This window comes from Crassostrea angulata, chromosome 5 (assembly GCF_025612915.1).
Source record: "Crassostrea angulata isolate pt1a10 chromosome 5, ASM2561291v2, whole genome shotgun sequence".
NCBI classification, from domain to species: Eukaryota; Metazoa; Mollusca; class Bivalvia; order Ostreida; family Ostreidae; genus Magallana; species Magallana angulata.
In genome coordinates this window covers 39968519-39982761 of record NC_069115.1, presented here as the reverse complement: position 1 = coordinate 39982761, position 14243 = coordinate 39968519, and the positions used below count along the sequence as shown (strand labels likewise).

At 32.1% G+C, this 14243-nt stretch overlaps 1 protein-coding gene across 1 annotated transcript in view; it reads right to left on the bottom strand.

Moving 5' to 3' along the window:
• The window catches only part of LOC128184276 (uncharacterized), a 43878-nt gene that overhangs the window by 1892 nt on the left and 27743 nt on the right, over positions 1-14243 (bottom strand). Inside the window, exons 32-49 of the mRNA XM_052853703.1 lie at positions 13622-13677; positions 12515-12608; positions 12298-12390; positions 11766-11791; positions 11133-11202; positions 10159-10178; positions 9006-9108; positions 7104-7193; positions 5942-5967; positions 5267-5351; positions 4966-5067; positions 4298-4323; positions 3777-3864; positions 3381-3491; positions 2373-2398; positions 1878-1915; positions 699-713; positions 47-134 (exon numbers count right to left, since the gene is read on the bottom strand). Of these exons, the coding sequence (XP_052709663.1) occupies positions 47-134; positions 699-713; positions 1878-1915; positions 2373-2398; positions 3381-3491; positions 3777-3864; positions 4298-4323; positions 4966-5067; positions 5267-5351; positions 5942-5967; positions 7104-7193; positions 9006-9108; positions 10159-10178; positions 11133-11202; positions 11766-11791; positions 12298-12390; positions 12515-12608; positions 13622-13677 (1157 nt within the window). The remainder of the gene's footprint in view (positions 1-46; positions 135-698; positions 714-1877; positions 1916-2372; positions 2399-3380; positions 3492-3776; positions 3865-4297; positions 4324-4965; positions 5068-5266; positions 5352-5941; positions 5968-7103; positions 7194-9005; positions 9109-10158; positions 10179-11132; positions 11203-11765; positions 11792-12297; positions 12391-12514; positions 12609-13621; positions 13678-14243) is intronic.

Sequence of the window (14243 nt, the reverse complement as noted above, 5' to 3'; positions counted from 1 at the left end):
TTAATGTTGATGGAATTACAACTTCAAATTTAGGGACCATACTCACGGGATGTTGATAAACTGAGTGTCAGTTATTTCCCTCTTGTCCAGGGCTTCAGAGAAGAGGTATTCCAATTCTTGATGGTCCAGAAAGTCTATTGATAAAAACGAAAACATAAAATCCTAATCTTTACCAATATTTTACAGATCATGGACCATCTGTTAAGGGAAGATAACTCTAATTGAGATCCTGACTCAACAATTAAAAAGAAAGAAAAAAACCCTAAACACATCAATGCTTTCAGTGTAGTACTGGTAATTACACAAAGTGTAACATTGTAGAGCTACAGGGGAATTTTTCCTAAGATTTTTCTCAGTAAAATCCTTAAAAGAATATTGCATCCTACCTGACGCCATTATTTTTTCGGGGGTGGGGATATGTCTCAGTTTTCATTTCGAATCTACCATTTACTGTGAAGATGGCACACTTTCACATGAAAAGCACCATCTTCACAGTAAATAACCACAGCCTAATAAAATAATGCACCATATTCTCATGAAACAACCACAAAAGGCTGCTAGAGCATTTTTAAAATACTTTCCTCTATTAGTTAACTTTATTAGACACGTAACTATGAAGTCCAACATAATGTAACAAAGACAGATCTTGTTTAAATAAAATTGTGTCATAAAAAAATAATCAGAGTAAGCATACTCACATTTTTGGGGCTTTTCTGTAAAGAAACAGAAACAAATAAGTGTAACATAGAATCACATTGCAACAATTTAGATCAAATATATGTATATATGCAAGCCCACTAGCATACAGTCATGTGATATGTACTGACGGTATGCAAAATGTCACTTTTTTAAAACATATTCAAAGGTATACATGTACCAAAATTCATGGGAAAAGTGAATTTGTACAATTCTTTAATCTCAAAGGATAAAAAATTAATACACTGTTTGTCGTGTATCCATTGTCCTTGTGTCACAGAATTTCAAAATTGTTAAAAATGGGGAATATGTGTGACTCTTTTTAATTTGCATCAGTCTTTTTTTGCGAATTAAAGAGTTTCTTAGCAAACAATACCAAAAATAATTTCTGAGTTTTTAATATTTTGCTATGTAAAAGTGATTGCAAAAAAGCAAAAAAAAAATAGTTCATTGCAAAAATTACCAGATACCGGTTGTATGTGGTATAAAAACATTGTTTGTACTCCTTGCATGTACTTGGGATGAAATTTCATTACCTGAGCATACATGAAAGCTAAGCATACATCTAAGACAGACTCAGATCAAGTAAGACAATTAAGACACAAGTCTGACCCAACTGTCCAATGAAATAAAAGTTATTTTTTAATACCGTATGTGCCAATGATTATGCAAAGATGTATTTGCACCTGAAAACACTAAAAACACCCCACCCTGGGTATTTCCTAACATGTTTTAACTCCCCTTGAGAAATGAATGTATCATAACTTGCTCGCTTTTAAAATTGTCTCAAAGATGTGAAAGACATATACCCGGTAACCTTGAAGTTCTCAATTTATCTTCTTATTCCTCATACCGGTAGTAAAATGGGGTAAAGACTGGCCTTTATATACCTCCAAGGTGAACACAGCAAGTTTCCATGGTCCAAAGCAAGGAGCCTTCAGACCATGAAACAATTTACATCACAATTCACATTTGGCTCTGTATTCTGTCAAGCCTTTTTGGCAGAAAGCAGCTTCTGTTTAATCAATCCCAAAAAGCTATGCATATATATAATATGTATAAATTTATCAATTCAGAAATGTGCTTATTACAATCAAATCTATATACGCTAACATATTTATATCCATTTCTGCCAAATATTGTACAAGCTAAATATAAAACATTTACAGTAATTTGCTTACCTTTAGGTACTCTTTTTGATCTCTGTTCTATGTTTGGTCTAAGAATAGAAAAAAAATAAAATAAGAAAATGTACTAACAATGCATCTTCCCAAGTCGAGAGTTCCTGATACACTTCGTTCTACATTTGTAAGAAGCAGAGCGGATCAGAAACTCTCGACTTGGGAGGATGCAAACAATGCTGATAAGTAGAGGGATTATCTAATGTCACCTCTGATAAATAGTGTAATACTTCTTATTCAACAATTTTTTAAATTTGCATCACCCAGAAGTTAAAAAAACCCAGCTTTTTCACTACACTATTAATTCAAACTATCATTTAAAAAAAATGAAGAAAAAACCCACTAGTATTACTACAAGAATATAATTCTAAGAGAAGCTTAAATTGCATACACATTGCACTTCTTTTGAACTTTGCATATAAGATTATTTACAAATCAATATAATGATAATAAAACTTTCAACCAAGAATATGAGGGCAAGATCGATATACTTACACTGAATATCCTACAAACTGATTGATCTACAAAAAAGAAAATGCAATACAAAAATACATATGAATAATGCAAAATTTTAATACTGTAGATTCCATAATTCCCCCACTAAACCAATTCGCTTCAAATCACAAAAATATAAAATCGTGAACACCAAGTTTGTATCAAAGTTTCATTTAAAGTACGGCATGTTATCAAAAAAATATAAGCCAGATTTTAAAGAAATCTTCAGTATATTATTCTAACAAACAATGTGTTGTAGAATCTGTTTCCCTACGAATCGTCTAGACTAATGAATTGCCTAGTACGTAAAAATATTTTGAGTGCTTTAAAATTTGATTCCACTGAAATCAAGATGTCAAGAAGGAGGAGAGGAACCTAAATGTAGTTGGTACTTTTTATTGCATGTACTAAAGCTCCACTATGTCAAAAATTTCAGAAGCACAATGTGTCATTAAAGTAGTATGGGACACCTGTTGATATTCATGTGGATAAAAGTACATTATAATCAAATTACTTTCACTGTTTAAGAATTTTCAAATTTTTACAATACAAAATGTATTTGACCCAAATACATCTTTAAAAGTTTATGAAAAGGGAAAAATTATAAAAGGCCCAGCAGATTTGAGATAAATACTGTAAATTCCTAAATAAACGTGAGGAATTATCATCCGTGTAAAATCGTGAGAAGCCCATCTCGCGAATTTTATAACCTTGCTTTTAATTTTCCGACATATGTAAACCACATGAAAATAAGATAAAATTTCAGCATTCGCGATTTTTTTGTTCTCACGCTTTGACGGAAAACTGTTGAATCACAGAATTAAGAACTCGCGTAAAATAAAGAATCTACAGTACAGTCTAACAATGGCTACGACCATCAAGCCCTTTTAAGTGTAAAATCAGACTGATGCTAAGCTTATTGATATTGGACAGCCAAAGACAGGTGTTAAGACTGCAAAAACTAAGGAATAACACAACAACAGTGCTCTTACTATATGGTCAACCTACCTTCGTTACGGCCGAGTCGAGATCTAGTCGAGATTTGGCAAGTATTGTCACCACTCCACCCTTTCCTCCCCGTTTTTCTTTAACATCATCAATGTCAACAAAACAATGGGCCTTTAAAAGAAATCAAAGATCACTGAAGTTGAGCTTTATTGCACGGACGTTTTTTTATGCTTGTTTTAGGTTAATTACTAATATGAAGGCAAATCAAAATACTAGTATCCCAAACTAAAAGTGTGGAAATTAAAGGAATATAATCTGTTGAATTACATATCAATGTGGGGGCAAGTGATCAGCGAGTTAGCCTGTTTAATTTAATATACTTGCATTATAAATTATCCAAAATTTGGACTTTCTATTGATATTAACATCTGGAGTCACTCGTAATTAATCATTAACCTGTGTCTGAATGTCCCTAAGAACTTCATCCTTGTGTGTCATTAGTTGTTTGTACTCTTCAGATCGCACAAATACCTGGTGACTAAGTCTTTAAAGAAATGAAAAATTCATTCAACATTGTTAAAGCACGAGTAGGGTTAAATGATACCAATATGCTTTCATATAGGCTACACCTGTTGCCCAATTCATTTGAACATCAAAGAAAAAATTTCACATTGAGCTACATTGAGCAATTCTAAATAGATGATCTTTAAATTAATTGTGGTTATGAAATTATTTAATTCCATAATATTTGTAATTATTCATTTGTAGAAACATGATGCATCTATTGAAATAAATTAACAGTTTAACAAGTTGCATAATTATGATATAAATTCATTATCCAGGTCTACAAAGCTGCTGCACTGACTGACAACCTTGAGAGGAGATCACCCAAACTTGGGAACATTATTTTACCAAATCAGTGTAGCAGTACTAATTCCATGATAATAAAAATTGAAACTATACATGCAGATACTTACACATTTGGATTATGCAGTCCCTTGACCTGGACAAAAAAGACATACATTCAATACAAATATTGAATAAAATAACTTAAAATTTTCAAGTTTCTCAACCTAAAGCTATGTCTGACTCATTTTTCAGTCCCTGATCCTTCTTTCAGTGATCAGTAGACTTCATATAGTTACAATGCCATTTAAAACGTTGCAGCTGGCTGCCATTTATATTCACTGCAAATTGGCCAGAGCTGCATGCATATACACTACTACAGAATACATGTACTTTTATTGTGTGCAAGAAAATTATGCAAGGTAACTTCATGATAGCCCTGTCATTGCAAATATTTCTCGCTGCAAACTAGTCCTAAAATTTCTCTGGTTTATAGTTTTTAGGGATAATCTACATTTTGACCACAAAAATTAGTCCTGTGAACCAGACAATCTTTGGTAAATTGTGAAATAAAGTCATCGTAAATAAAAATTGGTGTACAGTTAATAGTGGAAGCATTTAGTTTTTGTAGATTGTCAAATCTTTAAATAAGCTTTGTGGCAGTGCAATTTCAAAGATTAACCTGAACCTGTTAAGAATGAAGACTGTGTCACATACGGTAATGTGTCTAGAATGTTAATTTGTGGGTAAGGAGGACCAACAAAATCCTCAATTTTTCAGATTTCACGGCCAAACTCACCTCTGATGTCACCAGTTCCAGTTGTTTGGGATTCTCATACACAATTTCTAGATTATCAGTGTCTGCTGAATTTAGTTTAGATGTTAACAGTCTTGTCCCATACTGTAATGTAGAAATCAAATAATTTTACAAAAAAGAGAGAAGTTTCAAATTTAAAACTAATTTAGAAAAGGAAGAATGAAACATTAACAATTATTTAGTTACTCATGTAGAGAAAACATGGGTCATGTATTTTTTCTGCAATGTAGCTACCATCACATCCTGCATTACAGAAAGCATTTCATTGTTTGAATATCCTTACCTTGTCCTGCAATTCTTGACCTTTCCCTTCCATGAGAGCCATCCAAATACCTGGAGTGATTTTTACAACCTTTGTGAATTTGCCGCTAATTGGATAGAAAATATACAACGAGTGATCAATGCTTAAAGGTCTTCCACAAAGAAAATAGCCAATCAAAACATTTATATATATAGATCATTTTCTAGGGAAATTATTACTTTTAATTAATAGAATTGTCACACTGAATTGTCACACTTAATGTCACACATTTAGTAGAACTGTCACATTGGATTACAGAAAAGTTTTAATCTTTAAAAAAAATACATATGATGCAACTTCCTGGATGGTGTTGAGTCCATTTGTCAACATGTGAAACCCACATGTATCTTTGCTATCAATTTTTACTCTTAAAATGATCCCAATGTTATGATATTTCAGTAGCCATTGAACGTTAATAAGACTCTGTACTTAGAACTTTTCATTACTTAGGTACTAGTAACAATTAAAACCAGATATGTAGATTTTATTAATCAAAACGTGGATACAAGCTTCTGTATTAAGCTTGAACATAACATTTGAACACTGTTCATTGAAAGAATTACATTTAAAATATGAAGGAAAAAATATTGAACTTTTTTGATACATGTTTAACATGTTACCATATTGATCGTTAGACCCTTGTAAAAAAAAATTTACCTTTCATTGGTCACTGCTTCATGTATCTGAAAAGATATAAAAGCATTAAAGATAGATAAGTATCTCTTTTTTCCACAAAAAAGAATTATTGCATTTCACACTAATTATTTACGAAAATCAAAAAACAAGCCTCCAAAAACACAACCCCCTTCTCCAATATATTTAGTGCTTCCTTCTGTACAGTTTCCTCATACAGTGTTGTTTCCTTTAAACTTTCTTGTCTCATGCAAACACAAAAACATTAAGGTGGTTCACTACACCTTAAAATATTTTCTCAATTCAGCAGAAAATTACTTGATTATGAGAGATATCATAATGGATAAGAAGTATTTAAGTCAAATAGGCAAAAAATTTGCAATTTTGGATGAAAAATTACATTTTCAAAAATTTAATTCAGTTAACATGAACAAAAGCTCCAGGAAGATTCGAACTCATGATCTGCGGTTCAGAAGCCCAATACTTTAGCCACTGAGCTACGACGATATACAACCCAATGGAACAATATAAACAGTTTAACAAAACATTTAAATCGCCATCTTGTGATGTAGTATCTTAAAAAGTATAAGTCTGGGTGTAGTGAGGTACCTTAAAGACAGAAAATCAATGTTTCATGGAAGAAAAGTGTTTTCTCGCATTATCACTGGTGTGAGATCGATTTGTCCAGTGTGAGACAGCAGTGTGAGATTTTTCTGTCTTACACTGTGTATTACTACGCCGCTTTAAAACGTAAACAAAAGTTTTCTGCTGTATGGAAATGCAAAATGATTGATTGAGATTATTCATTAAGAAATTGTTTTGCTTCGTTAATTACAATTTATTATATTTTTATTAATGAAACTGTCGGATGCTCTTATTTTTACTTGCACTATTTGAAGCACGCGGAGGGATAAACCGAAAGTAATCTTTTGAACGTCATGACAGAAAGTTGTCAGACATGGTTTTTTAATGTAAAATAATGCGAGAAAAATAATCATTCATTATTTACTCGTGTGAGATAGTGAAATTCCAACTCGGGGCCAAGATTCACGGTCTAGGACTCGGCAAAGCCTCGTCCTAGACTATGAATCTTGTCCCCTCGGTGGAATTTCACTATCCCACACTCGTAATAATGAATGATTCTATTAATCTCAAAACAAAAAGAGATCAGTCAAATCTGTCTTACCATTGCAGAAATTTCCTCTAGATCCTCTTTTGTGGATGCGTGCAATCGTAAGGACTGCTGTGTCTCTTGAATTGTACCTTCTTTTCCTCTCTTAAAGCAAATGAAGTATAAGTACAAGTATTGCTAAAAAAAAATCTCCAAGATCTGTCTTGGACCCTCTCTAATCTGAACAGGATAATCTCTGCATGAATTTTGAATCAATGAAAAACCCTTTATCATTCAATCACTTAATTTTCAAAAGGGCTTGGAATTCTTACTCAATTTAATTATAATATTTTAAGCCTCTAATGTTAAGAGAAAAAATTATTTACCTTATAATTAAATCTAGATAAAGACTTCACTATTGTAAATATTATAGAATTAATCTAATTTTCTGTTTAAGACATTTTTCAAGACAAACCATCTTATGATATCACAATAGCGTAATAAAGGCATCACAAATAAAGTTTGGTTTACAATTATATCTTATTACCATGTTCGATCTTCTGTCCAACCCAACTCTGATGATGGACCAACAAAAGAACTGTTGACTATACTGATGACCTTTTCAATTTTCATTATGACTGACTTTATCTGGTACCAGTTTTGCACACAAACAGATTAAGAAATGTTTATAAAATGTAAGCTTACTACTGGGAAATCATTCTATTTGATACATCAGCAAACCAGGTAAATTAACTGGCCTTGATCAGAAAAAATCAACAAGAGGCCCATGGGCCACATCGCTCACCTGAGTAACAATAGGTATGATAAAATCAGCTTAATGGAGTCATAATACAAACTATCTGGACAATGTACAATAATACATGTAGATCCTGTATAAATAAAATCCATTTTTCCCCCTGGATATTCTTATAATCATTAGTCCCTTTTATAACAGGATGATTTTATAGTCATATCACATGTTGAGTATTGCAATTCTCAAAAAGAACCTTAACAATTGTTTATATATGGGATATAAACCTACATCAAACTCTGAACCTTCTTGTGAGGCCGAAGAATTGTCTTGGGGCCAAAGTCTTAACAATTATAAAGAATGTTTCTGAGAAGAAGATTTTTAAAGATTTACTCTACTTATTCCTCTGTAAAACTTTGACCCCCTCCCCCTCCCCCATCCATTGTGGCCTCACCCTACTACCGGGGGTGTCATTTTTTTCACAACTTTGAATCTACACTACCTGAAGATGCTTCAGCTTTCCTGGCTGATTAGTTTTTCAGAAGAAGATTTTTAAAGATTTACTCTATATATCCCTATGATAATCCTTAACAACAACCCCCCCCCCAATGTGGCCCCATCCAACCCCCAGGGATCATGATTTTCACAACTTTGAATCTACACTACCTGAGGATGCTTCCACACATGTTTCAGCTTTCCTGGCTTCAAGGATCTTGAGAAGAAGATTTTTGAAAAATTCTCAAAATTTTTCATTAATTTCTAATTATCTCCCCTTGAAAAAGGAAGTGACCCTTCACAACTTTGAATCCCCTTTGCCTAAGGATGATTTGTGCCAAGTTTGGTTGAAATTGGCCAAGTAGTTCTTGAGAAGATGTTGAAAATGTGAAACATTTATGGACAGACGGACGGACGGACGACAGACAAAATGTGATCAGAAAAGCTCACTTGAGCTTTCTGCTCATGTGAGCTAAAAAAGTTCATCCGCGTGTGACAAACATCAACAGTTTAAAGTTTGATAATCATCATGCAAATGCTCTTGAAACACACTGGTCAAATAATGTTCGACAAACCTTAGTAAATCCTATCGCATAAAATTTATGACCAATCTACATGTAATGAGCAAGCAGTGTATGAAGTTTGATGACTGTCAAGCAATCAAGACATAATGGTAATTCAGACAACATATCAGCCAAAAAAATTAATAAACCCTCTAAAAATTCCTTTACCATGATGAGAAGATGCTGAATTTCCTTCAACTTCATAGTTTTGGAATCCAGCAAAATGTCTCTCATTCTCTCTGTCAGTTTGATTTCCTCTACATGACTTTGGCTGAAAATTACAACATTTTGACATTGATTGGTAACAATGGAATGGACATTGTCAGAAACTCACAACATTCTTCTTCTTTATTCTAAATGTTAACTGCAGAACTTGGGTCACCTTAATTTCCATGCATATACACTGTGCCTGTATTTCATTAAAATAACCACTGCTTCAAAAACATTACTCCTAGATAGGCCTGCTGACTAAAATGGACATTAATTAATTCAATTAAAAAAAAAAATTCACACATTATTTAATTGCAGTTTAACCTGTAATGCACTTTTGCTTTAAAACTAAAAATACTGGTCTTCACTTCAATCTATAATTTTTACACAAACTGAACTCTGCATTATTGCATTTTGCCTACATCATAAAACGGCCAAACAATCTGGTCAAATGCAATTTGTACCATGCATGAAGACATTCATTTCTCATCCCAAAAGTAAACCCCTTCCAGCATGTCATGTTTGATTGCAGTAGATCTTATGAACATGCTTTATACCCTTTCGGATCTTTAAGACCTCTGCATTTGCAAAGCAAAAATTTGAATGTTAGGAGAAAAGTTAAAATTGAAGACAGAGGTACAAAAATACAGACAGCGATACCATGGTAATATCCGATCATTTGATCTTGACCTTTGATCTCAGGAAAATTTTTTTTTCATATATTAAAGATGTACAGACTTGCAAAAGAAAGAAAAATTCCAATTTTTATCTAATGAGTGCAATTGAACCATATTCTGTCTAAATTAATCTTACCAAGACATTTATGTTTCAATTCGTTCAAAATTAAATTCTGCAAATACCTAATTATACACAAGGAATAATTATTCGTGTAAAATCATGAGAAGCACTTCTTGCTAATTTTGAAATCCTGCTCTTAATTCTTAAACATATCGACTATGATAAAATATTCGGCATTAGTGATTTTATGTTCCAGCAATTTGATGCAAAACGATTGAAATAAGTAAATTGTGCATAAAATAAGGAATTTACAGCAAAGGATATTCTTTAAAATCATTCAATCTTTAATTGCTAAATAATTTCATTAACTTACGTGGTGGTAGACATTGGGTCCTGAAAGAAAAAAACAAATCAACCATTATACATACCATCAGAATATAGATAAATCAGGATTTTTAGTGGTCAGAAATACAACTCAGTGGACAGTTGACATTGGAATGTGATTTAACATGATATGGGACACCGCCATATTGTGACAGACTTTCTATCAAAGTGAACAAATAAAATTTAGTACAATTTCAAAATTCAAAATAGTCCCTAACAGAGTAGCGCAAAAGGTTAGAGCTTACCTACAAATTTGCAAGTCATGAGTTCAAATCCTGCTCATGCTATTATCAAAAAGTATTTAAAACATATTTTTAGTCAAATTTTGTAAAATTGTATAAAGTTCTAAACCAGTGAAAGTATTTTACAATGTAATTTTATCCATATTAATATTGGTAGGTGTCCCATTCGGCTGTAACATTCAAACTGTTTCAGAACCTAAATGTCCTAAATTAACAACTAAATTTAAAAGTGCAATTTTAATTAATTCATATCACAATTCTCTATGAATATTGCCTTTTATACAAGAGCATATTAGAAAATTGGGGGAATAAAAGGTTTTATCAAATTTGAATTTTTAATATGAATTATTCCATGTAAGTACTTTGATTGAAATTTGATTTTTAGATATAAGAATATAATTATATAAATATTTAATACATGTGTTTATAATCAAAACTGCTCATCACTGACCTAAATGAAGACCATTTAAGTATATTTACTAAATCATTTTCCATGCAAACCAATAAAAAAACTTCAATATAACTTTTGAATACTTTAAAATAAATGAAATTTTGGTTTGGTTTGTCTGCCTTAAATATTCAAGAAAGTGATAAGTTTTTATTATTTACAATGCAAGCTAATCATAAGTCAAAAATATAATTTTTTTAATACAAGTCTATTTTTCAGTTTATGGTCTTTTTTAAATAGCCATGAAATATGCTTATTAATAAGTTTGTATACATTAAAATCAAGCAGCTGGTCCAGGCCATCAAACTCATCTCTCATTACTGGTTCAATGAGCTGGGATTTTCTACAAAGAAGGAAAAACAAAATGCAAATTTTAATAATTCTAACAACAATGAAAGTTTTCAGACTTATGGTAATTTTAATTCACTGTTGGGAAAATTTGATTGGTGTTACAAATTTAAAGTGTACGCAACAAGCAACCTCCCCCCCCCCCCCCCCCCCCCCCCCCCATGATTTAAAATTTTAAACATGGCAACAGGATTCCACATTGAAGTTACAGATAGTTCAAACAATGAATTTCCATCACTGATATCAACAAACATGTTTATAAGTACAAATACTATAACAAATTCACTTAATGTTACAATTAAATTTTGCACAAATCATGCTTTAAAAATAATGTGTCTTATTTTCTGAACATGGTAGTGAAAAAAAAATTCAATTATAAAAAAGAAATTTAATTTCTACCTGTGTTATACGAGCATAACATAACTTGGGTCTGTTTATGCTTTTTTATACCATAAACCGTTTCAGGGTTCAAAAAGCATAAACTGCCCAAAGTTATGTTAAACATGTATAACATATATTAGGTGGAAATCAAATTAAATTAAATCACTAAAAACCTACCTTATGTTGTCCACTTCTTTGTAGACCTAAAAGAGAATGAAATACATAATGTGGTTTTTAAACATTTTGAAATGGTCCCTCGGAAGCAAACTTTTGGTCAAGTGAAAATTAGTTAGATGTCAACATCAAAATCGAAGGTCAACAGCATGAAAAAATGGGCGAGGTTAAAATTGCCAATAGAAAGACATAGAATGTTAGACACGAAAAACATGATAGTCTTTTACAGAACATAAAAATATGAATAACGAAAAGAGGCTCTTTATCCACATCATTTAGTTGAAGTTTAACCTAAGGTGAATACAAGTATATACTTATTTACTTTTCCATTTATGGTTCCATAAACTTCTGTGGTATTATCATCAGTAAAAATTTGTATTTTAAATATGAATTACTGGATAGTGGTACTTGCTTCTATATGTAGCAATTTCAAAAGTAAGAAGAAAAAAATGTTCATAATTTCGAAGTGATATATGATCTGACTGACGCATACTGCATACTGTCCCACGAATATGTACAAGTCGCCTGCACTTACCAATGATTCAATAGTCTCATAGCTTTGTTCTGTACCGTAAAGTTTTACATCTCCTCTGATTTGATCTGCAAATATTTCGGCACTTGGATCAACCTGCAAAAATATCACGTCAAGTGTTAGGTTTTTATTACACCTTTCAACAAATGACATTTTTAACATTTTCAAAATGTTGGCTAAGTGGGAATAAACTATATTTATAAAGTAAATCATAACTTACCTTTTGTATTTTGGCCCTCAGCTTATTGATATTGCTGTTATCAGGGCCAATCAGGTGACCAATCATGTCACGATCCATCGATAAATTTCCTGTCCTAAAAAAGAATATACCAAGGTGGATAAATCATCATACAAAATACCTTGACAATTCAGTAAAAAAGATCTTGTTTTTAATAAGAGGAGCGTCAAATTTGCCCTAACATATTCTTATGTTAAATATCAAACCTTTTTTTGTAGCTTATGCATTTTGAGAAGAATATTTTTAACCATTTTTCTCCATTTATTCCTATGTAGAAATTCAACCAACATTGTGGACTTATATATCCTATGCCAGGGATCATGACTTGTAAAAACTTTTGAATCTACACGTACACTACCCAAGGATGCCCTCTTGTGCAAAGTTTTGATCAGCTTTTCTTGCCAAATAGTTGAGTGAGTAGAAGATTTTTCTCTATTTATTCCTAGGATGTAAAACTTCACCCCCCCCCCCCCCCCCCCATTATGGCTCAACCCTGGAAATAATGATTAGAACAACATTGAATCATTCTGCAATATTTGAGGATGCTTCCAAACAGGATTTAATTTTTCTGGCCAAATGGTGTTTTTTTTAAATAGTGGGGACGCCAATTAACGTAATAGAAAAATTTACTTCTACTGGTAAATTTTTTTTTCTACAAATTTTTATGAACATTGGAAATGGGGGTTGGGAGTTAAAACACTTTTCAATTAAGCCATCAAATTGGCGCAATAGCTAGTATTTAAAATCCCAGTAAGGAATGATTTTCACTCATTACAGTAGTAATCTGTAATATCTAATGAGTACATGTACTATATATATTACATTTGTATGTTTTCAGGGTGATGAAATTGACTTGGCTGTGAGCCAAAAAATTTCTAGTGTTATTTTCATTCCATATAATTTTCGCCCTTCTACTCTTAAAAGCAGTTTCGCCTCATCTGGAATTCGCCCAGACACAGATATGTTTAAAGAGAAATAATCTGAGAAATTGGAATTAAATTCATCTGCTGACATTAGGGGCGTAATGGGCGAAAATAAAATGGGGGCGAATATTTCCATGTATATATTCTCAAAACAAAATTTGCTTACCGTCTGCGAGCAGATAGGCCTGTTCCCTTCTCAATCTCATTCATACTCTTTGTCACCTGAATAAAATAAGAACATTAGTCTTTAATGAATTTTAAAGTTGATATGATAGAAACTTCCAAGAATTACTAGTGTCTCATGATTTTAAAATTATACCTATGTAACAGTTTAGTCCTTACAAAAGTTTGACTATAGGCAAATGCAACAAATATTTTTTTTACTCCAGAAATTGTATTTGATATATTTATATTCACTTTGATGAAAATGTGTGAATTTTGCAATAAAACTCGATAAAATCAATAAGGCATTGTGGGTAGCCCACTTATGATTCACACCAGTTCTCTCTGTCAATGGGTACGAGAGAGCTTGAATGTGGATGCAAAGCAGTGGTTTAAAACAATGTTAACATGGCCGAGTCCATTGCAGGTGCACATGAACTTGATACAGCTATATAGTCTGTCCCAAGTTATTGCTTCCATCACTTTTTGATGATTTTTAATAAAAATAAACATACCTGTGAAAGAAGTACAGTTGAAATCGATGAAAGGGAATATATCCAAGATATCTTCATTGAACAATTATCCCTTTTCACTCATAAAATTTCACAGGAACGAAAACAATTTTC